We start from the raw sequence: 26,516 nt of genomic DNA, 5'->3' as shown, positions 1-26,516 counted from the left end.
CACGTAAATCCAAATGTCAGCTGCCGGAAAACAAAAATAATACGTACAGAGGTCCTGGCAGATTGGAACTGTGCTCCGGACTGAGACTCGAATTCGGGAACTTTGCCTTTGGTAGACGAGTGCTCTACTGATCGAGCTACCCGAGCACAACTCATGACCAGTCCCCACAGCTTTACCTCGTCTCCTACCTACCGGACTTGAGTGCTCACTCTACTGCGGAGTGAAAACTCATTCTGGGGTAATAAGTACAAATCACTCAGCTGAGTACACTGGTAGCGGGTGCCTTTTATAGATTGGTGGCATTGCTATATTTTTGGTAATTGATAAACACAATTTTTCAATAATTTTGAGTTTTATTTGGTAATAAATACTGCTTTATTTCCGCGCCCATCCCCCCACCCCAATACCCTTCCCATCATTGAAACTAATATGATTCTCCTTCACTCTCACTTACCATCTCAGATTGTAATCACATTTTTGCTCAAAGGCCTGTCATTGATTATATGGTTACAAATTTGACAGTAAATTCTTGAGCAAAAAGGATTGTGTTCTTGCTTGAGGAAGTGTCAAAGTATAGAAGAGAGACATGAGGTAAAGAAATTTTCTATGTAAGAACAAAGTGAGTACACTGTCTGTCATACAATGATTCAAAAATACTAACACATCCAAAATTGCTTCTCTCTCTGTGAATGAGTCTCCATCCAGAAGAACACGTTGCAATTTGCTTGTCAGATATTCTGAGTTTGGGTCTGTGACCAGACTGAGAATTTTTTGACAGGTAATACATAACACACTATCTCGAGCAGACAATCGCACGTAGATACACAAGTAATTGCGGATGTGTACGTAGGTGGTTACAGTCTATGTTAAATTGAAAGTCATTAAAAGCACAGACCATTAAGTACATATAAAATTGAAAATAGAATTCAACTTTTCATGGTAACAGGGAAAAACTCACACAGGTAACTACCCTCAAATACCTTGGAAGCTGTACTTTGGTGGACAGATGTAGTAAACTGAATGCGTAAGTGAGAATAGCCCAGCAAAATGAATCTGTTCTCAAAAAAGATACCTCAATTGTTATTTGTCACGGGTTCTCTCGATATATGTTAAGCGTGGCAGATGATTCAAAAAATGGTATATTTGCAGATATATTATAAACATTCTGAAAGATGTGGAAAGTGATATAAATAAATCAGCGAGTAGGATAGTGTGTGGTGCCAGCACAGGGCTTACAACATATCACTTGAAAGTGACATCATCTGGCGTCTGGTACACAACTATTATAAATGCACGATTTTACCATCACGAGATGCAGGCTTACTAAAGAACCCATAGAATGAAAGCAAAAGAAAGACAGCTGTTCAAAACCGGAATAATACTGCAATTTCTCTGCTTTCACAAGAAAGAGAACAAAAGAAAAAAAGGGAACTGTAGACTTGTCAGTAACCTCTCTGTGATGTAGAAAACATTCATTAGAGTTATAAACAACCACATTGAAAAAAATGTTGGATTTTGAATGAGCAGGTGAGCAAGCTGAAAATCTTACACCAGTGAAAAATGGATGAATTACCACTTTCCCTGGGATTCAGTTTTAGAGAAAGTTCTCGATTCAGTTTCAGCAAAATCGTTCTCTCTTAGGAAACGGAGCACCAATGTAATCTGTGTTCGATTACTGAAGAAAACACGTAACAGTACTACAGCTACCGACATTAATTGATTGTTATTGAGGGCAATTCAGAATTTAAAATCAGGTGAGCAGATTCTACACAACCAAATCTACTCTCAGCAGACATAGAGAAGCTTTTCAGTCTAAAGTTGGGAAAATGGCAAAGAAATGCGGATTAACGGAATGTGTCCTAACTGCCATAATTTTGTTGATGATATTGTACAGGTTGCCTCTAATATTAAGCACTAATGGAAGATATTAGTAGAACTGGCTTAATAATAAGCCTTAAAGTCATTCAAAATTTGTCTATGACTGACACATTAAAAAAGAGAAGAAAATAGTACTAATTAACAATGGAGTCATAACAGCAGATCATAAGGTTTAGAATGTAAGTCAGTTGAACATGGAAGCACAAGAAAAGAAACAAACGGAAGAATAAATATGGCTCGGGATGATTTTGATGATCTAAATAGATTTTTCATAATGAAGATTCCAATTCCTCTGAAATTGAAAGTTTACGTTTGGTACGTATACCACCAATTTGGACTTAGCGATAGTGAGATAAGAGGTCTAAAGTAAAAACGTGTTCAAAAAAACAGTGAAGGGCTGCACACAGTGGCGCGAGGTGGGTGTTGTAAATTACCGGGATGGACAGGAAGATGAACAAATGAGTCGGGGTGGCACAGAGTGAAGATGTAACTGTGACAAAAAAAACATTTTGGAACTCATAACCATAATGCGTCAATGGAATGATCCATTGTTTGACAACTGTCAAAAAAATAACAAAATTTTCTATGGAAGGTAAATACGTGACCTATATTAACAATTCAGAAAGTAAAAAAAATTACATTCCGAGATGTTTCATGGACAGCACTCCATCTAGGCGAACACTTGAAAATGGTATAATTGCGTCGTGAACTCGTATAAAAGCGACAAGAAATTTTGGAACTCCTTATCTTGTCATCCTACTGCACACAGAGTATGTCACTAAATATCTACAAGGATTAGTTATAAAGTTTTAACTGTCACCTCAGAAAATAAAGCTACATAATGAATTGTTCATTTAGTCACTCACCGGCAGTGTCCGCGCAGTCCCGGTACGTGTCGAAATCCCCACCCCACAGTACAACCCCTAGAGGAACCAAAGCGCAATGGTACAGTCTGTCGATAAAGTGGTGTATTGTGCCAAATTCGTTTTTGGCAGTAGCAGAAATGTGGCAACTCTGTAAGGCCGACCCAAATGACTTCTTTAGTTCTCTGGATCGGCCTGGCAAGGCCGGAACATTTCTGGTGTTGCCGAAAACAAATTATTGCACAATACACTATCTAATTGTTGTGCCGTACCATTTTGTTTTGTCTTCTCTAGTGGTGTGTCAGGGTGTGAGATTGTAAATGTGCATCTGCAAACAGAGGGAAAAAACTAACTAAATAATTAATATTTTAAATGTGATATTAAAACTTGATGGCTACATCTCACAGTTAATACTGTTGCCCCATATAAAAGGAACTACAAGTCCGTAATCTCGCTACGAATAATAGGCGTCAGATACCTGTATATAAATGGAAAGCCTACCTCGAGTTCGACTCATTTTGCTGTCTATAAAAATTCCTCACGACAGTTTAGATGTCCCTCTCGCTTTACAATTAGCCGTTACGTGATCGAGTGGCTTGGGTTGAGACTGTCCCACAAACCTGAAAAAATAAGGCAGGAAAGAAACAACAAGGTTAATCATTTTCACTACGTAATAAATCTTCTAACAATATTTGAACTGAAGTTTATGTTGGACAGTCAGTTATATTCTGACTGCTCAGGACTATCGGCCACAGAAAAACGAATCCAGATTACTGTGACAGAAAAATGAGTAGCCGAGAAGAAACAGTGTTTTTTCCTGATCTATTTCTTATCTCCTCCTGCTCATAATGCTTCGTAACTGTGTTTCAGGCTTTTCGGATTATGAGTCGCAGTTTCAGCAGAAATAGATCGACTGTACAGCACTGCAGACTGTAAATGTCGATCTTATTGAAATTGTATGCCCAGTAGGGCTTTGAAAACGAGTATTTCTTTGAAAGATATACCTTAGTAATGTCGTGAGAGACAGAATTTTATAGTTGCAATTAACTTTAAAAAAGGAAAATATAAAATTGTGTGTTCTGACAACAAAATTTTAGGAAAAACTCGGTTCCTAAAATTTACCTTTTTATGTCAATACGGTGTAGTATTCTGCTCTCACGATTAATTCTATTAAACACTTGCCCCGTAACACGTAGCACCCTATTTCACTCCGAGGACTGCGTCGATCCACTGTGAGTCACTAAGAGCATTTCGGAGGCACCTGGATCACTGACTGTTCAGCCGGTGCCCACAGCAGACGGAGATCGGTCAGAGCTGCACGTGAGCTACAGATATCTCACCGAGTGACAACCAAAACGTGTTCAGTAGAATTGAAGTCAGGGGAAATACAGGGGCCACACGGCCACTAAGGAATGTTCTTCTAACAATTTCAGTAATTTTGGGAGCAGTAGGGCGGTCCACCGTCCGGCCGACTTACACGACGACCGAGGTGCCGCAACCGAACACACCGGTGTCCGACGAGACACTAGTTTCGCCTACTGTTCGCCAGGGAGAGTTGAAGGCAGGGGTACAGGGAGCCCATTTTATCAGGTGTAAACAACCCGCACACAATAATGCCTGTACCATCTGCAGGGTGGGTCCTCTACTGTTTGACCTGCTCATTGAAGAAGCAAAGACAAAAACGTTCAGAAGTGGGTTCAATGTTCGAGGTGTGAGGAAATTGGTGATCTTCACTGTTGCCGTTGCTTTCTGCAGTGAAAGTAAAGAAGAATTACAGGACCCGTCCAATGGGACGAACAGTATAATGAGTGCACATACTATGGATGAGAGCAAGCCAAGGAAAGGAAAGGTGATACTGACGAGGAGTACTAGAAACCAAAACTGGTGACCACAAAGTCGTCTGCCGCCACGGGAGCAAAGGCTGTATGACGAATGAAACGAGGAGGACACAGGCAGCAGAATGACGAAATCAGAGACAGCATTCACTGTCGAAAGAAGCCAACTAGTCCGTACATCACGATGTAAACATTGTGCTACGTACTCTCCTGCATTTGCTATCACCTCGTCGGGTTTTATTTCCCGTACAGCTTCAGCCGCGTACAGTCGGGTACGATAATAACCTTACGTTTTACACGGCAGTGAAGAGCTGCAGATAATAATGTGGAAGCTTATTTGTTTCCGATCGACATTCCACAACTGGTTGTTAATAATGTTTCATTTAATATGTTTCGATTTGCTTTTAACCGTTCTCACAGATAGGTATTTGAAAATGCCGGAATTATGAAATTATCCGTGACAAAAATACCGAATTAAAGCATTTGGAAGCAGATGAACATTACACCTGCAGATAATTAAAAAATTCGACAAATGGCAGACTTTAAATCCCATTTAAATTTTACTACTCTTTCTTCTGTTCTTTGTGCACCTACTGTAGACATTCCTACGCTCGTGCTAATCTCCGTGCCCCTCGATACGGGGTGAGCGGAGTTGGCTTGGTAGGACCCGTAACGCACACCGAGGAGACGGCTCTGACCCCACTCGCGCTCTACGCGGCAGAACTCTAAAAGCCTCTACGATTTCAGAAATGGAGCATCCCACACGTAGAGCACCTGCAGTCGAACACGGCTTATCTCTTCTGTCCCCTGCTCGGTGAAATGAATTACAAAATTGCGTTACCTTACGTACTCGTGTACGATGATCTTGTGCGGAGTGGAATATCGTCTGGTGCCTGTTCTCGAACTGTTTAAAACAATTAGACACACATCGCTGACCTCAAAATACATTAATTCTTATATGGAGTCTTTCGTGAAAATAATGGCAGCATTCATAAAAGCAAAATAACATTCAGAACTAAAACAGCACTCACTATCTACAACTTAACATAGCTCTTGAACGGAAAGGATGAAAGTAAACAGCCAAAAAAATATTTGTCCACCTCCCTTGTGAATTACATATAGAAGTGGATAATGAAAGTATTTTAAAAATAACTGGAATCCGTTCTGCTCGACAGCTGCTTCTACTCTATCGATCAGTTTCCTGTACGAAGTTGGATTGCATTTATCACATTTTATTGCAGATTTAGATACATAAGTCTAGTTATGCAGGGCTCCAAGTAGCAACGTTTTCACATAAGAAACGGAGTCTTAATTGTAAATCTCCTGACGCGTTACACATTATACTGTGTTGTTGAGAAACTGATTGCGGAATGTGACGAGAAACTACAGTAAACTGGCCAGCATGAAGTCTGGGGGAAAGGGTGGGGGGGGGGGGGGGGGTGGTCTTTACGCACTCACTGACATGTCAGTGATCTCGGCTGTATTATGTCTCCTTTCGTCACACTCTCATTTCGTTTGAAGCTTATACTGTCAGTTCTCTAGTGATGGTACCCTAAAAATTCTGAATACCAGTTAATGACTGAATAGGTGTTTTGTTTTTGCCATCATCATCATATTCTGCAAAACACCATCAGAAATTTCAGTTTATCTGCCACCACATCTACTTGCATGTGTAATTTTTCTCACCAAATTTTATGTGTAGATTATTGCTATTCAATTTATCTTACAATTTGTGATACTCTCACTTTGTTGTCATTGTGAGTGAAAGTCATCCTTCTAGTAGCTGGTGTCTGTACATGATCCGCAGATCTCATTGCCTGGAGTGCTAGTAATAGTTGTAAACAGAGGCGATTTTGTCCGGTATGTCGACACGTATTGGCTCGACTGGGTTCACTAGTCCGAGCAGACGCGCAGGGCAGGAAATGCTCGTACATTTACCTCACTGAAGCCACTGCCAGTAGGAAAATTACTGAGTTTTTTTGTTATGACAGGGTCCAGAACTCCTGACTCTGCTCGAATTGGCATCAAATTTTTTTCCCGAGGGTCTCGTTTTGTACACGTACACAAAAATCTTTGTCTTCTCGAACGTTATCGGATACGAATCGGCCAACAGTGTGGGTACCAGATCACTTATTATTGGCTTCAGAAATCTGCTAGCTGAAAATAAAAAGCTTCGTACAATCGCTTAATTCACACACACTCTTGTGTCTACACAAGTTGATACCTGCGTCTTTTTCATTATTATTCTTTTTTATGTAAGTAATGTTTTGGAAAATCTTTTGTTTCATTTTGTGTGGCAAATTTTTATGTCTTTACATTGAAGTCACCTAAAATTTAAAATATTTGTAAAATTACTATGAATTAGATTTTTGAAAATCCAGGAGAGAAAAAGGTGAGTGGGAGTTATTTAAAACTGTTTCTGGCCCTAGAGTGTGGACTTCTGGGCCCATTATTAATTAGTTTTTATCTGTCTCCCTCTGCCTGCTATATTTTTAATATGACACTCAACTGTCTGTCACTCGCAGGCATTGACCTAAATGTGTATTTTGAGAAATTATTTGAATGTGTTAGTACATTTTTTAACTAAAAATACATATTGATAAAGTGTTACACCTCGTGTAAATCTACGAATAAAGTTGTTTAATAAAATTTATTGAGAAATAACTGATTACTGTTATCTTTTGGTGAATTCTACACAGAACATTTTTAATGAAAAAATTTTTTTAAACTGATCTTTTTTCTGCAAGTGTAATTTTGATATTTTTGTCTTTTACTGTAATACATATTTTTGTGGTTGTCGTTTTTCATTATCTGGTTATATGGTTGCAGTTGAATTATTTCCAGTAATTATTGTAGTTACTTACTGTGATAATTTTGCATGCACCCTATTTTGAGTTACTGCATGCTTACTTTTCTACAAATACTTGTTAATTTTTTTGTGTTTGTTTTTCGAAATATGTTTCATTTTGATATGTCAATTCACTGATGACAGTATGTCCAGAGTGCTGAAAGTAAAGTTTTGTGGCATGGGAGTTATCGTTCACAGGCAGTTGGAATAAAGAATTTTGATTTGTGAGATGGATAGGAGTCTGCCATCTTGCATATTAATTAATATCATTGAGTCATCTTGCATATTAATTAATATCATTGAGCATTCCTACAGCGTAGCTGAAAGATTTAAGATTTTAAAAATACAGACAGAATTAATAGTTTCAGTGTATTATGAAAGTAGTTGACACAGTAGACATTGGCAACAAACTGGTTGCTGTAAGAAGTTAAATCATTTCCTTTGTTATTCCCTTTCATATCCTCATATCACCTTCTGTCATTCCAAGTTTCCAGAGCTGTGGAGCGGAACAAATCCTCAATCAGCCATTGGAGAGTAGGCTTTCACCAGATAAGGGCACAGAGAGTGACAACCAATTGCTTCCTCAGTAGTTGCCCAGCTGCACTTAATGGTATCAACATTTATGTGGAGTAATAAATTTCTATCCCAGTAAATCCTTTGTCAACAGAATAATAGATATTGTATAGATATTGTTACAATAGATACTGTTACAAAAGTGTAAAAGAATGGATGAAAGTTGCTGAATTAATTACATGTATAATCAATGGTAGATGAGTGGTCAGCATGACAGAATGTCAATCCTAAGGGCCCGGGGTCGGTTCCCGAATGGGTCGGAGATTTTCTCTGCTCTGGGACTGGGTATCATGTTGTCCTTATCATCATTTCATCCACACCGACACGCAAGTCATCGAAGTGGCATCAAATCGAAAGACTCGCAACCGGCGAACAGTGTACCTGATGGGAGGCCCTAATCACATGACATTTATTATTAATCTGTGGGTGTGTAAGTAGATATGTTACATGAAGTACAAGAATCATTAGTCTGTGACTCACTGAAGGAAGTGTAAGAGGATAATCACCAGGTGGACTGTCAGAATACTATCTTCAACCGTTAACAACTCGCGTGCAAAGCAGAGGTTGTCAGTGTGCACCTGTGCCGTGGCGCTCAGCTCGGAGGTAGTCAGTTCGAATCTTGGTGCTGGAAGAAGTTTTTGCTGACAGTGTTTAGCCGGCAAGTAGAGGAGAGAGGACCTCACTCGCAAACTTTTGCACCGGTGCCCCGCATTAAAATTCAAACCTCTCCCCAGTGCCTCACAGAATGAGCTTGCGACACACTGTCGATCGATATCTGTCTGCCCGACGAGGACGTCGAGCCTGGCAGTCCCCCGGTGCATTTAGGGAGAGGAGTAGGCTGTATGCCAGCATCTGTTTACAAACTCTCCTCTCTATCATCGGCATACAAACTAGACACAATGCTACATTATGTACTCACTCAATACATTCACCTTCATTTAGAAACACTACTGTCACACTACTAAACTTAAGCCCACGCATTAATTGTTTAAATAACATGTGATGGACCCGAAGAATTCCCTCGACGGCTGTCGATATTTAGACAGACAAACAACCTACCATTTTTTTTGAGGTACCGGTGCAGTGAAAGATTGTGGCGCACGGCAATTTAAACAGTCAGTGGGCAGAACTGTACTGGTGTGGCAATGGAAAGGTGACGTGTGCAGAAATATGACATACACACAGGGAATAAAAATCGCCCCAACACGATCGAAGCTGACTGACGTCGGACATTATCTGTAGTGAAAAATTAACTGATGACAGTGGAGCAACTAGGATCGTGTCCCCCTGGTTGTTTGACCAGGGAGGGAGGAGGATTTAAGGGAAAAAGAAAAGAAAAAAAAGGTGCACGATAGAACATCTGTGCCGTTATTATTCCATAAGATGACCGGTATCGAGCCGGCAGTCTGTGACACCAGATCTTCTGGTATGTTGTGGGTGAGTGTAATGCTTATGTTACATATGCCAATCCTCCTAAGGTTTGAAGGTTCCACAGTTGCACGGGATACGGCTGCCACCCACATTACGCAAACTGAGATCGTCCATCGCCGATCCTAATCGTAGACGGTGATTTCTGCTGAGCGTGACCGATTCTCTCAGAAATGCTGCCTGCACAAGTAAAAAGGATGTAGGTGGCACCTCATTATTTTTGACCCCCGACCGATTTGCTGACGGTCAGTAGTGACGACCCGGGCGGTGACGACTGTCGGTCCAGAGGTACAGATCCGTTCGAGTCGGAAGAGGAAGAATACCGTTCTGATTAAGCAGCCAAACCTAACTTTCAGGGTTAGCTGACTGTGCTGTGCAACTCAGCTTCAATTTTTACAATTTAATTTGTGTATTAGGTGATGAGCTGCAGTGTTTAAAACGAGATTGGAAATCCAGTTCAGCTACATACATTTATGTTTCCTACAGTTTCCCCAAGTTATGATACAGAGTGAACTGGTTGTACAAGCTCAGTCATAAGCACAACAAATTGCAGGCTAAGAGTGAAGTGTTGGATCCTGGGAAAGTGCAGTTTTGTTGAAAAGAGACTGTACAAATCACTCATATTGTGAATACTTCTCAAGCGTTTGGAATCTGAATCAGAGTGGACTAACACAGGATATGGAGTGAACTGAAAGAAGATTGTGCAAATGCTTTCTTCCTCTTGACTGGTGAGAGAGTTTAAAGCTGCTTACAAAATTCTGAGATCTGTTCAAAAATGGCTCTAAGCACTACGGGGCTTAACATCCGAGGTCATCAGTCCCCTAGACATAGAACTATTCGAATCGGTGACCTCAGCAGCAGCGCAGTTCCAGACTGTAGTGCCTAGAACCACTCGGCCACAGTGGCCGACCCTAAGATCTGTCCTTATGTATATTTCTTATACGAAGACTGTACCGAAAGAAAGGTTCCCATATTTTTTACAAATAGAAAATAATGCTTGTTGTCATTAATTTATACATTGTCGAGAACCTTACACTTTTGTCTATTTTTCAACATTGTCTCCATTTTTATTACTCACTTTTGCAGACAATGCTCCAGCTTTTGTATTCCTAAGTCTCGCACCGTCCCGTCAAGGAAGTGTGCTCAGACTCTATCGTCGCTCTCGAAGCATTTGCCGCCTAAGTGTTCCTTTAGCTCGGGTAACGGGTGGGGGCCAAGCCTGGGTCGTAGGGGGGACAGGGCATAACAGTCCACCCAAATTTCTTCAAAAGCTCCCGTGTTTCACCAGCGACGTGGGGTCGAGCGGTGTTGTGAAGAAGCACTACTCCCTCCTCCAGTCGTCCTCTGCGGCGACTCCGGATCGCTCGCCGGAGTTCAGTCGGTGTTTCACAATAGCCGTCCGAGTTTATTGCCGTCCCAGGTTGCACAAAATTGACGAGTAGTACCTCCCTTCAGATCCCAAAATGCAGTTGCCGTAACCTGCGTCCGTTTGAATTTCTTCGGTGGCGGTGAACCGGAGTGATGCCGATGACGAGACTGTCGTTTCGTTTCGGGGGTGTAGTGACACACCTACGTTTCGTCTCCCTCGACAATAGAGTCCGACAACTTCTCGTCGCCTCACCGCCGACACTGTCGAGGAAACTTCCGAGCGCACTCGAGGTGTCGTTAGCTGTGACCGCCGATCGCCGTCCGGGGAACCCGGCGAACACACCTCGCGATAACCCATAGTTTCTGTTAAAGTTCTTTCGAGTGTGCTACGGGAAGCTTCAGAAATGAGTTCGACGAGTTCACGGACAGTGACGCTCCGATCTTCGAGCAGCTCACTGTCGATCTTCCGGACAGTCGCATCTGAAACCGGCAGTCTTCCACTCCGTTCTTTACCGTGAACTACTTCGCGACCCTCGGCAGAAGCCCTGTGCCGTTCGCATACGTGTCGAACGAACGTGCACTCTTCACTGTAAACTTCGACGAGTTGCCGACAAATCTCCCCGGCGGTAACTTCCGTAACTTCGTCGCGTGGAGAATCCGGATCGGTGCGCGAACCTCGCAGTCGGCAGGAGCAGCGATCGACACTTCCGTCTCTGACGGCTGCCGAGCCAACGCCGAGTGAAGTACGAATCGCGGACAGGTGGGCTCGAGAGTGGAGTAACCACTGCGCACGGCTCTGTCGTCGGATTTAGCCCGGCACCTTCCCTAGAGGTCGCAGCTCGTCGGGAACGTTACTTTCAATACAACTCTCGTATCTGTAACGTACGAGGGTCAGGACTTTAATAGTGGGAGCTATTTATTTACAGCTCGTAAAAAATAGATACGCGTTTCAATGTTTCACCGATCTTCAAAGTAGTCACCGGCATCGTGTATAACCCGTCGCCGGCGACGTGAGAGTCGTCGGGTACTCTCAGCAGTGCCGTCTATTGCCCGACAAATTTGTAGCCGTTCCGAAGCGAGTGCCGTGAAGTGTCAGAAATTGAGCCGAACCCACAAGGGTCGGAGGCAGGAGAGTGCAGTAGGTGGTACGGCACTTAGCATCCCCACCAGTCAAACAAATCACTAACAACCAACACTGTACGCACTCGGTAAAAAAAACGCAACGTTATTATTCCTCAATTTAAAAAATAGTGGGACAAATCTTTTGGAAATGATATGTCCAATTTCATTACCTGTACATGTCCAAGTTTGAATTCCGTCTCTAACGGTCACATAATTGACAGTACATTACAGCCGTAATCTACGTTCTGAATAAATTCGGCAAGTGTGACAGACACGTTTTTGGGATAGGTGGTGACCAGTTTACTTCTGGGCTTTTGTCCAACAGAGTGAATAGGTGTAGTCTCAAACTCTGATCTTCCTTCACATGCACCCGGTTTGGCCACTGCAGATTATGTAATACACACTTTGTCAATTAAAACACTACACGCTTCTTAAGGCTGTTCCTCAGCACTGTGGGTGGGCGGCTGCCACTTACACTGGCACATTGCAGCCGGGTTGCCGAGGAAGGAAACTTTATAATGACACACACACACACACACACACACACACACACACTCTCTCTCTCTCTCTCTCTCTCTCTCTCTCTCTCTCTCTCTCTCTCTCTCTCTCCCTGTCTGTCTCTGAAAAGCTGTGTAGTGATAGCCAGTATTTAAAAAAAAATTGTACTTAAGTCTTCACTTTAAAGTGTAACATACCTTATAATGTGTGTCCAATCTCTGTATATTTTTGAAGAATGGTTATAGATAACAAAATTATTACTGGATGTATTAAACAGCCGGTATATGGTTCTCAGTGTCAAATGCATTCTTAAATGTTAAACGAGACAAAAATGCTTTATTGTCAGATGTCGTGACTTTTGAGATAGGCTGTAGCTTTCTATTCTGCTCCTTTCTTTGTCTACTTTCGTGTGACTGCACTGCAGTTAAGATAATCTCCCTCAACTCTCGAGCAGCTTTTTCGATTCGTTTGCCCGACCACTATACGGACGGTGTCGTAAAACACATTTTTCCACACAAAATATATGCCAAAAACTTTCACGTACACACCACTATCGAATAATTCTTCAAAACGCGTAAATGCCTGGGCATTTACGAATTTTGGGCATTTGCCCGAGCATTTATCTCGGGTATTTGTACCGGGGATTTTACAGCTACAGACACATTCACAATGTTGCACTGTAATGGAGTGAGCAGAGGAGGAGGGAAGTAGTGGCAACCGTAGGAGGAAAGGAAATAAAGGCGGAGGACAGGAGAGTGAAAGAGTAAAGGGCAGAGAGGGTCGTGGTGATGACGAAATTAAAACCGAGAGTACCGATCCGGCGAGGAAGCATAGAGTTTTTCAAAACGCTCTGACATCGATTTTAAAAACTGTATTCTTTACTTTTTTAAAGAAAAATAACACAGTTTAAAGAACTCGAAGCACGAGTAAAAACAGTGTAATTCCAGTTCGAGCGCGATGCTGTTCCGGCGACGGCACTCTTGTTTGGGTATTGTCCGAGGTAGGTCGAAAAATTGTCCTCCGAATTTCCGAGTCCAGATATCTCGAGAGCTCTGGCTTCCTGAAGGACTACGATAATCATCTGTTTTTCAGAGAGAGTCGTACTGACCTTTTCGGTAGTCTGTAAAGAATAATCGGAGAGTGGAAGGTCCGGTGAGCCGATACACGTCCCCCGGCTACCGAGTACGGCATCCGGAACATTATTCTTTTAAAAGTGTCACATTTTCTCTTTAGCTTTGGCAGTCATATCTGGACCCTATTTAATGCAGTCTCAGTGCACCCACTATAATAAACCATTTGTATTGTTGTAAGCCGGCACTGTGAGGTGAAAGTCTCAGTCCAGTCCGATCCACTGCAGTACGGCTCACTACGTAACGGGTTCGAGGGATGTCGTATCAGTTAGTTACTGACTGTTTCTGGCAATTCTGTTTGTTTCTATCGGTGCTCTTCAGTCTGTGGACTAGTTTGACGCCAGTCCACACTGTGCAGATCTCTTAACCTCCGTGTAACTACTACGACCACAATCGAACCGGGATCCGATTAGTGGATTCGGGACTAGTTTCGGCTCTACGATCCCTCCACTTCCCTCCGTTACTGAATTAACTACTCCTCGCCGCATCGAGACCTACCCCACTGGCCGATTCCTTCTTTCAGTTGGGTTGCTCCGTAAATTTCTTTTTGGTTCTGTCCCTCTTCTTAGTTATCCAATCTGGCCATCTAATCTCCCTCACTCTTTTTAGTAGCACATTAGAAAAGCTTCTATTCTCTTCTCATCTGTGCTGTCTGTCACCCTCATCTCACTTCCATTCGAGGCTACATTCAAGACAAATACTTTCAGATAAGACTTACTAACAAATACATTTCTTTTTAGTATTAACATATTTCTCTGTACTGTACATGCTTTTCTGCTCTTGCCATTCTGCATTTTGTATCTTCCCAACTTCTGCTATTGCCACTTATTTTGCTTCCCACATAACAAAACCCCCTGTACTATTCCCAGTTTCTCATTTCCTAATTTCCACAATATCGGCCGAGTTGTTTCGTCTTCACCCCGTTATCCTCATTTTAGTATTGTTGATTTCATCTTATAACCTCTTTTCCGGACACCGTCTGCTCTACCGGACGGATCTTCCGAGTAATTTGTCATCTCGGACAGAGTTACAGTGTTAGTGGCAGACCTCAAAGTTTGTATTTCTTCTCCCTGAACTTCATTCTGTTTCCACACTTCTCCTCAGTTTGGTTTGCTGCATGCTCGACCTACAGAGTAGTACTGTGGGAAACGGGCTAAGTCCCCATCTCTGTCACTGCCTCTCTGTCGCGGCCTTTGCCGGTACTGTAAGAGTGCAGGCAGGTTACAAGGTTCCGTGCATTTCTGATACTCGAAACCTCTGTATACGGTTATTTCCTTCCAGCCCTAGTGCGACATTTGTGACGGAGAAAATTGACAAACTCTCCTCCGTGAAGTGGACAGAGAGAGAGCTCGTCACACTACCAAATGGCAGTCTGCTGAGCTCTTTCGATGTTTTCTAGTCTTATGACTGCCTCAAAATGTTATCTTTGTGTCAGATGCTATTTGCCCAGTACTAAATTTGAAGGTAGTTTGGTGGCTCTCTTACCTGTCATGTCTCTAAGCCGGTGCCTCATCTGCCGTAGCTCCGGCCTCGCTTACAACGTTTTAAACTGTTAAGAAAAAGACAACTCCCTAAATTACCACTGAGTCTTTTTTATATTTTTTCTACATCTAATTCAATCTGGAATACTTTGTTGGGTCAGTTAATAAAATAATTTACAGTCAAATCTTTATTTAACACTGCATGTGTTGCGTACCCAGTTAAGAAGTCAAATATTGCTGTACATATGCAGGCAGAAAAGCTTTTGTAAATAAATATTTGCTTCTTAAGATGCTATGTTTCTCGAGAGATTTCCATTGTTTTGTGTAGAATGGCACTCATTATTTGAATTTATATGTTTGCTTAATAGAGAAACTGTACAAAATACAGTACTTTAAGTTTAATAACTTATGTAAATGAAAAAGTAACAGTAAGAAGTGCATTATATAAAAGTGTGATGTTCTGGAAGTAACAAACGAAATGTAAAAGTAGATAGCAAAGGGATACTTACCTCATTAACAACAGATCTAAGTTAGTGTTGCAAGCAAGAGAAGATTGCTCAGATTTTAAGATGCAAATATCACCGAGTCTGTATTGTTATGACAGTGCCTGATGCTCGTCATTATTCGACCCACATTTCTTGTCGTATGCTGGCTTTATCCTGCGAAGGATTTGCTCACTAGTAAAAGAGTATTTTAATTTTTGCAGTGAGATACAATTAAAAAGGTCCACAAATGTTTTTGTCTGAGCGAAACATCAGTACAAAACAAAATTAAGACAGCAGGTATGGACTTGGTAAAGCATCTTAAAAGTTTAAAAATTGTAATCTAAAATATTCCTCCAAACTCCTAACAGAAACTAAACAAAATACTGAGGGTGTGAATACAATAGCTACACAGCCTCCACTTCCAAAACAAATGAGTAGTAACCCATTACTACAGAAATACTCTGTCTCTCTTTAACTAACGTTATCAGCAAATTACATTTGCTGCACAATTGAATGTTCAGATCAAATACTGAGCTCAAGAACAGACTTCGGCGGCAGCTAATCTCTTACGAGTTTGCCTTCCTCTAATACAATAACATTTACTCCACGAAAGGATATGCCAGGTGAGGTAAACCAAGAGTTTTGAAAAGTGAACCAGCTACAGTGCTCTTAACTTTTCCTAGATAATTTAGAGTTAATGGTGAGATAACTCCTTTGAAGAAGTGAGCAATTCTCAATCCAATCCTTATCCAGATGTTAAAGTTCTCAATCTACAGTGACCAAAATGGCAACAAGACACTTAACTTTTGTTACTGAATAGCACGCTGAGTGCATATCTTGTCAAATATACAGGGTGTTTCAGAAGTTGTAGCCAATGATTCACACATGGAAAGTACAGGTCAAAAGTAGTTAAAAGCTAATGTTGTTGCACCCTTAGGCATAAATTCTCTCTAGGAAAGAAGTCTGCATTGTCATGGGCACGCACTCGCTGTAGATGATACGGACAGAGTACTCACCGATGTAAAATGTGCTACACACTGCTACGACTCAGAACACACTCTCAGGTAGCAATTCTCCTCCTCAAAGTACTCGAACGTTCGTGTACAGTGCCTAACACTCTTCCCTCAACATTGGGAATTACGGATCTGAGTCAGCTTTCTCATACACGGTGTACAAAACTCCCAGTTTATTTAAGGTGCTGACATAACAGGCTAAATGTGTGCCTGTCGGGCTGTCTGCAGAGAAGAAAAACTCCTTCGTACAATTGTGCAGCTTCGAGGGCACTGCCATTCACTATGCCGTATACAAATTGACGTATTCCTCATTGGTGTAACCTCTAACCTCTGTGCACGGTGATTCACTTTCATAACCGACTGTGAGGCTGGTATGGCACAGTACAGAAGGAGAGGGGGGGGGGGGGGGGGAATGAGGATTTACGCATGCATAAACAAACAGATAGTTGATCCCAAACCTCGAGAACCGACATAAATACGGCAGTACCCGGGGGCACGTAGCACTGGTCCCCGACTCAAATTAATGGTACACCTTCGTAACAGTTGCTTTGTGGACCCATGTTCATTAGATCTTTTTGGCTAATTTTGGCCTGTACTTTCCATGTGTGAATTATTGACTATCACTTCTGAAAACACTGTATACTAGGTTAGAAATTAATGGTAGTACTGTATGTGTTAAACCTCATAGGCTCCTCTTCTAACATGATAGGTCCTCATTTATTTCTTGCAACGCACGCTAGAGCTACAACAAAATTTGTTGCTGTAAATTGTCAGAGTACTTGTACCTGACTACTGACAGCAAAGTGAGAATGTTATATTGTCAGAAAGTAGAATCGGGCAGATATGGAAAGTTACATTTATGTGTGACCTGAAGGTGAGATGAAACTTTGTGTTTGAAACCTATATCATAAAATTTAAATTTTCATACTGCAACCATTAGAAGTCTCAGTTGCAGATTTGACATGAAAAGAACAAGATTGTGTTTGGAAGAGCATGTGGTTACAAAGATACTGCAGTAATGGGAGTTCCATTATGTAAATGGAAGACAAAAATTGGGATATCAGAAAATATGTAATTATTGATCTCCACTTAAAGCAAGAGAAATTGTGTAACAGGTCGTTTCTTACTGGACGAATGAGATGCCACAGTATACATTAAATTTGTGGGTGGGAGGCCTCGTGTTCAAATTCTCTCACAGTGGCTCTGCTGTCATTTTCTGTGTTCTGTAGGTAAACGCTGCAGTGACTATCTTACTCGAGGATCACAACAAATGGATTTCCTCCAGTCATTGGCCCGTTGTTTCGTATAAACCAATTTCCCATATCTACTGGCAAAAGTCTATTTGCTACAACACCAAATTAGTGAAATAGAGAATTGTGTGGGTGGACTGGCTTACACTGCTGTCTGGCCATTTGCTCAGTTTTCAGAATGTTATTTAAATTATTATCTAGCTCAGATGATCAATTTGATGTGCCAGGTTTTGCATCCAGTCTCTTACTTGCCTTACGGTGTTTCTCATCCGGCAGCACTGTGCGTATCCTTACGTGGAATGTTATTTCAAGTAGAGAATCACTTGAGACGTAGAAGTAATTTCTGGTGTGTCGGGACCCCTCACCATCTGTTAATGACCTGACAGATCCCAGACTTTTGTAGACAATCAGTTATCAGCAATAAAGTACTGTCTGAAAAAATATGCAGCACACACATTCGGTCAGATCTCGAAGAGGTGTAAAGATTTGCAACTTGCTTTAAATGTTCAGAAATGTAAAATATTGCACTTCACAAAATTTAACGGTATAATATAGTGTGACTGCAATGTCAGTGAGTCATAAATGGAATCAGTAAACAAATACATAAATCTGGGTGTAACAACTGAATACAATATGAAATGGAACGATTAATTAAGTTCAATTGTAGGTAAAGCAGGTGGCAGACTTCAGTTCATTGTAGGAATCTGGGCAAAATGGCCTACAGAGGATTTACCTTACAAAATGCTCGTGCGAGCCATCCTAGGGTACTGCTCGGGCCTGTGAGACCCGTACCGAATAGGATTAACTGGGGAACAAAGGCAGCACAAATGGTCACAGGTTTGCTTTACCTACTGGAGGACAAGACAGGCACTGAAACGCCGAAAGATAGGTTCTAAATGTGCTGTGAAAGCCTGCTCGCATTCCCCCCGCCACCCTACGTATCAGACCTAAAGCCACTGCGAAGTTGAGATTGGACTAATTACGGCGCACACAGTGCCATTTGAACAGATGTTCCTCCCAAGTTCTTTACCCAAATGGAACAGAAAGAAATTGCTATTCACCAATACTTCCATTTCCTGCAAGAGAATGATATATTTTTGTTGTACCTGATGACACATAACAGTGCCTATATAAATAAATTCAGACATATTGTGTTAAAACGTCCTCCTCAGTAACAGAATAGTCGACACAACCGATTGCCGTACGGAGGACCCGGATTCAACTTCCAGTACGTCAGAGACTTTTTTCTCCCAGTGAAAGGGCCGGAACGGTGTGTACTCTGCCTCGTGAGGCTAACTGGTTGGCTACTCGACCAAGAAGTTGCGGATCGGAGGCCCAGGAAACATAGAACGGAGTGCTGACCCCGCACTACACCACGTGGCAGAGGACGGCACGGTCCTCTGGGCCAAAGAGCAGAGTAGGTGCTTTTCTATCTCAGAGCAGTTCAGAGACACAGTCTGTTATCGGGAACAACTGTCTGTCTGTCCGAAACTGTTTCCCCGGTGTGCCCGCACCGGTAAAGGAGGAACTCCGAGATCATTCCTTCGCAGCAGCTCCTCTCCTGTCCCCGTCCACCTACGCCGACTCTCAATCTGCGACGGCCTCTCCGTCGACACGACACCGTTATATCACCTTTCCTCTTTTCCCTTCCGGCAGTCTCATAAACCCGACTCCCATCCCGTGAAAACTAAGTAACTGCTCAGCTTCGGTCACAGTCACAGAACTTGCCTGTCGGCAGTCGTGTACGACCCCGCCCCGGGGCGCCGACACTGTCCGGACCGCTCCTCACGTGTGCCATTTCGTCTTTCTGACTGTCCCGTAGGAAAAGGAGGATGGCCCCCTGTACAAGTTCTACCAGGTGATACTAGATGCGGGCGGCGACTTCATCAACCAGATCACCGAGATGAAGGACCTCACTCTCTTTGCGCCGTCCAACGCCGCCTGGTCGGAGACCACAGCCAATAACCTTCTCACCGACCGCAAGAAGTTCCGAGAGATCCTCAACCTGCACATCGTGGCCGAGAAGCTCAGCATAGAGAGCATCGTGGAGCAGAATGTCAAACAGGTACTGCCACACACCTGTCCGCTTGCTGCACCTTGATTCAAAAAATTAGGAAGTATTAGGCACTCTTTTTTTTGCCTTAAATATCACTTCTGTCTTTGTGGGAACTTGAATGGAGAAAGTGTTTGACAGTTTGTGATCTGTTTATTGTAAGATGAGATTATTTCTTTGTCACATTTTTGTAGTACATCCCCTGATTTCACAGCGAAAAATTGGTGAAGTCTTTGAGAGCAGTCGGTTGTGAACTGTCTTATTTGAGTAAGGTGGTAGTCTGCCGTCAGGTCACCTACCCTGCTGGAAGCTGACATTCCAAAATTCCGTTCGCGAGTTAAACTGGGATGTAAAGAGTTACACAATTTTAAAAATATTTGCCACTTGGTACCCTAACCCAATGGAAACTGCAGAGGACGTTACCAGTTTGATTTATCGAGCAAATTTGCACTTAAATAAGAATACCGTCCTAAAATTTGTTAAATTTGCAACAAAACAGACTGTAAGTACGGTTCTCGGATGTCACCGTGAACACTCCAAAACAACTTGTCGTTACAATCTACCGACACCTTCGGGTTCGGCGAACACAGCATTTGGCAGCGCGTTCGCCACACCTGAAGATGTCGGCACGTCGTGTGACGAAATATTGTGGAGTTCTCACGACGACATCCGACGTCTCACCCAAGAACTGTATTTATAACCGGTCCGTCGGGAAAGGCTTAAGTGACGAAACAGATTCTCTGGTCAGTACTTTACTTCGAAGGGTGTAACTCCCAGAATGACAGATGGCCGCAAAAGTAAATAACGGCAGAGATTTTTTCTTGACAATGACTTTGTTTTATAGCTATGAAGAAAGGACTGGTGGTTCTAACCTGTAAGAATATGTTGTGAAAAGATGAAAATTAGGGTCTAATCTGTTCTACCACAGACTTTCACGTGTCACAACACATTCATTACAATGCAGTTTCAGCACACTTTTGACCGATATTTCATTTCATTGAGTTTAATTCAATTTGTAAAAGTTAACAGTCCTATTTGTCTATTTTGTGTTTTCGTACAGCGATGTCAAAAATTCACAGGGTAGTGATATACACATATATAGATGGCAGTAGTATTTTGTGCACCAGGCATAAAAGGACGGTACATCGGAAAGCTGTCATTTGTACGCAGGTGATTCACGTGAAAAGGTTTCCGGCACCATTACGGCCGCACAACAGGAATTAACAAACTTCGTATGCGGAATTGTAATAGGAGATGTTACAGGTGGGACATTCCATTTCGGATATTCTTAGGGAATTCAGTATTCCGAGATCTACAGTGTCAAGAGTACGCATACCAGATTTCACGGATTACCACGAACTACACAATGGCCGAAAGCCTCCACTTAACGGCTGCAAGCAGCAGCATTCGTGTAGACTTGTCAATGCTAAAAGACAAGCGACACTATGCGAATTAACCGTAGAAATCGACTCAAGATGTATGACAAATGTACCCGTCAGGACAGTGCAACAAAATTCGGCACCGACAGGCTTCGGCGGTAGGTGACCGACGAGAGTGCCTCCGCCAGTGGCACGACGTCACCTGCGGCACCTCTCCCGGGCCCTTAACCGCCTCGCCCGGACCCCAGACGACCGGAAGATGGCGGCCCCGTCAGACGAGTCACAATTTCAGTCGGTAAGGGCCGACTGTAGGGATCGAGTGTGACGCACATCCGCAGACCCGTGGACCGAGCAGTCTAAGAGGCACTCGGTCGGTGGCTCTGTAATGTTAAAGGCTGTGTGGAACAGACTGGACCTCCTGGTCCGACCAAACTTACCGACTGGAAATGCGATCGGTACGGAGAACATTTGGGAAGTCGGCCACCAGTATCACCCGAAACAAATCCCGTCGATCGTTTGAGGAATGTAATTGAGAGGCTAGCTTGTGCACAAAATCCTGCACTAGCTACACATTCACAATTGTAGGCAGCTGTGATACTGGGAGGCAACCCGGCACTTTTTTCAGCTCAGTCTATTGTCCTTATTGGGAATTGTGTCTGCGAAGAGAGGTAATGACTAGATAGTCTTTGTATTTTAGCAAATACATTAGATTGGATACATAAAAGTGATACAGGAAAACTGGAATAGGTAATTCACGAACAGTGATAATTTACAAAATACTTTAAGTGTTTCTGTTTTGTGGAAAAGCTTCTTCAACATTTCACACTTTGCAACACTTGCAGTACAAGTGAGGCACTTTTATTTACCCAGATACTGGCAATTTTAAGTTTCATAAGTTGATTTTAAAACTAGAATTTTGATAAGGGTGTTTCAAAAATAATGTAGAAATTTTGAGTCCTATAGTTAAGTTTCTGACATTTGAATACAACAAATAATGATATCAGATTCACACTTTAAATCGTGTTGATTGTCTTATGGCATTAATTATTTTCTCTGCCAATTATTATTATTATTATTATTATTATTATTATTATTATTATTATTATTTCCTTCCTCAATGCACTGTTACTCAATTTCTAATGACCTTGTTGTTGACAGGATATAAATCCCGGTCTTTCATCTTTTTACTAGTTTTAGCTCTGTGCTTTGTTACTGATATGAATTAATATTTGAAAAAAGTCATTTAGATAGTGAGATATAAAATATCAAATGTATCATTATGAGACACGTGCTGGGTACGTTATTTTAATTCTTTGTAGAAAATGCTTCACGAAAACCATAGATGAAAAATCCAAGTGAACCCCTTTTCTAACAGGGAGCTACATCTTAACACTCCTATTTTCTATTTGTTGATATTTTTAAAATTTCACACTGTCCTAAAACAACTATTTTTGGATGCACAATTTACATTGCTGACAAACAATAGGACATAAAACAATAGGACATAAAACAATAGGACATAAAACAATAGGACATAAAACAATAGGACATAAAACAATAGGACGTAAAACAATAGGACATAAAACAATATGACTATGAAACCATCACACTTGAATTTGCCAATTTTGAATCAGAACTGGGTTACTATTTTTAAATATTAATATTACATAGTTAAAAAAATTACAGTAGAGTCTCAGTTATCCAAACTTCGGTCAGAAGAACAATCGCTCAACTGAACTGTTACTCGTTCGTGCGTAACAGAATAATATGTCCCAGTTGCTCAGTGTGCTAAAATGGAATACTTACCATGAATGCGACAAAGAAGGAGAAGTCGAAGCACGGACAGATCCGGGGCACTGAACAGTGTACGAAATTGTTAAGCTCGTCACCGATAAAGCTGACGTCGCTAGCACCTTGTTGACTGGTGGTCTATAAAATGGAGGAGAAAACGTTACAGCTGCTTCTGAAGAATTTTCACATTTAGATACTGCCTTGCAACAATTTGAAGCTCAAGATGACAGTGACCAGTGTCAAACATGTGTCCAGAAAAAAAGTGTGTGACTTACCTGCTCGTAAGCAGGTAGGCTCGCTTAGAATGATCAAAATTAAGGATTTTTAAAATGTTAAATCTATACGTATTTCACGTGCAGAATGTACATCTATTTCATATTTTTTGTTTACTAGGCTGTACTACATATATTCCTACTGTACTTGCCTTTTTAATAGCAAAAGAAGTTTCATATTATTATAAATATAACAATGAAAATCTCAGACAGAATAATGACAGTATTACAAAAAGGATAAGTTCCTACTCACCGTACAACGGAGATGTTGAGTCGCAGACAGGAATGACGAGAACATACTAAATACGTAAGCTTTTTGGCCAGAAGGCACACTTCTGAGATAGACGACACGTGCAAATGCAGGTCACACGCACGTGACTGCCGTCCCCGGCTGCCGAGGCCAGGTCACAAGGAGCGGCACACGGCGAGAGAAGGAATGGGGCGGTGGGGTGAGGAGGAGGGTACCGGTGGGGGGGGCGGTAAACTACTACTCGCAGGTGGGGGCGTACAGGGACGAGGTGGAGAAAAGAGGATACAGCAGCTAGGTGCACTCACGAGATTCGACATCGGGGAAGTGGAAGAGACTGCGAGGCCGCTCGAGGAATAGGAGGCTGTCGGATAGGGACGGACGGGTAAAGGACAGTGACTTGACGGAGGTTCACGCCGGGAGGGTTACGGAACTGAGGCCGTAGCGCGGGGAGAGTTCCCGCGTGTGCCGTCGGGAAAACCTGGCGTGGGTAGGAAGAGTCCGGACGGCACAGGCTGTGGAGCAGTCATTAAAATCGAGAATACTGTGTCGGGTAGCGTTCTCGGTAACTGGGCAGTCCGGCCGTTTCTCGGCCACATTTCCTAGGTGGCCTTCCGTGCGGACAGACAGCTCATCGGTTGCCGTGCCGACGTAGAATGCGGCACGGCGGGTAGCGACTCGGCTCGTAAATCGTGTGACTGCTTTCACGTGTAGCCCTGCCTCCGGTGGGATAGGTGACGCCCAGGACCGGACCGGAGTAGCCGGCGGCGAGAGGACGTACGGGACAGGTGTTGCATCTAGATCTGCTACAGGGATACGAGCCGTGAGGCGAGCAGTTGGTAACGGGGGCTGTGTAGGTACGGAAGAGGATATTGTGTAGGTGCAGTGGGCAGCAGAATACAAGTGTGGGAGGGGTGGGAAGAACAGTGGGTAGGACATTTTTCACTTCGGGGCCTGACGAGAGAGTGTGTCAATCCTGGCGGAGTGGTACCGAGTGAGGAGGGGTGGGACTTTGGAAGGTGGTGGCGACTGGAGCGATAACGCACCAGACATACATTTCTCCCGGAGGTCGGGAGGGTAATTTTGGTTTGCGGTAGCTCCGGTAAGGCCCTCGGTAGATTTCGAGAGGGACATGTGCGACAGCTGTGGCGGCTAGGCCGTCTGCGAGAGACTGCTCGGTACGGGGCGGGTGGCGACTGTCCGAGTGGAGGTATTGCCGGCTGTCGGTAGGTTTCGATACGTACGGAGGTAACGGTGTAGCCGTCTCCGAGGTGGAGGCCGACGTCGAGGAACGGGGCTCGTCGGTTTGAGCACGACCTGATGAACTGAATGGGGAGAAGGTGTTGAAGTTCTGGAGGAACGTTGATAGGGTCTCGTCACCCTCGTTCCAGATCACGGAGGTGCTGTCGGTGAATCTGAACCGGGTGAGGGATTTGGAACTGGGTGATGACGAAGAATTCCTCTAGACAGTCCACGAATAGGTTAACACGGGGTGGTGCCGTGCGGGTGCCCATTGCAGTTGTTAATTAAAAATGTATGTAAATTTTATGGGTATAATAAACGTCTACAGTCTGATTATCCAAATAAATTATTTTACGAACGTCTCGAGTTGCTAGTCTCGATTAAGGATACGAGCACAATTAAATGTTTGTTGATGTGTCGAGCTGTGTTTGGGGGATTAGTCTCGAGTAAGGATTTACGAGTGGAACAATTAAATACTCGTAGATTTGTTGTACTATCTTCTACATTGGCATTGTGGTGAAACCTCGTAACTGAAATTGCATTTAATGCAGGGTTTGTGTTAGTGGCAGTTATAAGTATTTAAAATTGTAGACTTTCCTGTATTTGTTTGTTATGGGCATACTGAAATAGGTTTGTATTAGTGTGAAATTACACGAATATTTGCACGAATTCTATGTTTCTTCTTAGGATCTTTCCTACCGACATTCTCACCACATGTTTTATGTAATGTGTGGTTTGTGTCTATCGCTAATGAATCTTTCTGGAACTGTGTGTGATTTTTGATTATCAAACTGAGCCCCTCGTGGGGAAACATTATATTGTAGGCATGTGCGAGAGATTAATATTTCTGCCAGAGGCATCTGGCACACAGCAGTAAACGCAGTAGAAGGAAAGGAAACGGAACACGAAGAGTGCGTGCAGTAGCACACGTGGTTGGAGAAAAAGCTGATGGCACCTCGTGTTAGCAGATAGACCACATTATCACACAACAAGAATGTGATCATCTTATTGTGAAAATTAACGATTGACTAAAGCCTACAGTATCATTAAAATCATCAATGACTTTGACATACTCGTTTACAGTTACTGCAGTTCTTATATATTGACATATACGAAGGTGCATTCTCGGGATTTCTGATAGTCTTCGAACAATGAATAGAACAAAATGAACAGTTGATTAAGTGACGTGTGACCTGGAAACAAAATTAATAATAACGACAGTTGGGGAAAATAATGACAGGCATTAACATCAGTGGCAGTAACACTGCAGCGACAAGACTCGACCGAGGTCTGTCCGAGTATTCAGGGGGAGCGTTCTACGATACAGTGAAAGACACACACAAGATCACATCACTTTTGCCTGGAGTGATATATTGGAGCTGTTTTAGCAAATTATTTTTTAAAAAACAGAAAGGGATTATTTTTTCTATTACCATGTATTTCCTGTTCTCCAGATATATTTCACCATTGATTCTTAACAGTAAACTTTTCATAACTTTAATTTTCAGAAGGATTGTTTCGTGCAGGTATGTATACTATCTTCTGTTTATTTCACATACCTCATACCTACCCTTCCCGTAATTCACACGTGCTAATTAAGATGACCTACTTTTCCTCTACATTTCTTAAAAGCTACCTCTCACCTTTATATCCAGACTTGTAAAGACCGACTCAAATCTGCTTTCTGCATACAATAGCAACAAACTGTTTCCACAATATCTGTACTCCACTGCATTAGTGTAGCGCAGCTTGGCGCTTAA

The 26,516-nt window shown here is 42.5% G+C and overlaps 1 protein-coding gene and 1 long non-coding RNA gene across 6 annotated transcripts in view; one reads left to right on the top strand and one right to left on the bottom strand.

Annotated features, from left to right (window-relative positions):
* LOC126293569 (uncharacterized) overlaps positions 1-16,661 on the bottom strand; it is a 38,831-nt gene extending 22,170 nt beyond the window's left edge. For both annotated transcript variants that reach the window (XR_007552312.1, XR_007552311.1), the window contains exons 1-3: positions 15,534-16,661; positions 3,243-3,361; positions 2,745-3,069 (exon numbers count right to left, since the gene is read on the bottom strand). This is a non-coding gene — a long non-coding RNA (uncharacterized LOC126293569). The remainder of the gene's footprint in view (positions 1-2,744; positions 3,070-3,242; positions 3,362-15,533) is intronic.
* Positions 1-26,516, top strand: part of LOC126293557 (fasciclin-1) — a 610,740-nt gene that overhangs the window by 543,107 nt on the left and 41,117 nt on the right. For all 4 annotated transcript variants that reach the window (XM_049986835.1, XM_049986833.1, XM_049986834.1 and 1 more), the window contains exon 7: positions 19,595-19,837. In XM_049986835.1, the coding sequence (XP_049842792.1) occupies positions 19,595-19,837 (243 nt within the window). The remainder of the gene's footprint in view (positions 1-19,594; positions 19,838-26,516) is intronic.

This window comes from Schistocerca gregaria, chromosome 10 (genome assembly GCF_023897955.1).
Source record: "Schistocerca gregaria isolate iqSchGreg1 chromosome 10, iqSchGreg1.2, whole genome shotgun sequence".
Lineage (NCBI taxonomy): Eukaryota > Metazoa > Arthropoda > Insecta > Orthoptera > Acrididae > Schistocerca > Schistocerca gregaria.
The sequence above is the reverse complement of the archived record's forward strand: the minus strand, read 5'-3'. Positions and strand labels throughout refer to the sequence as shown.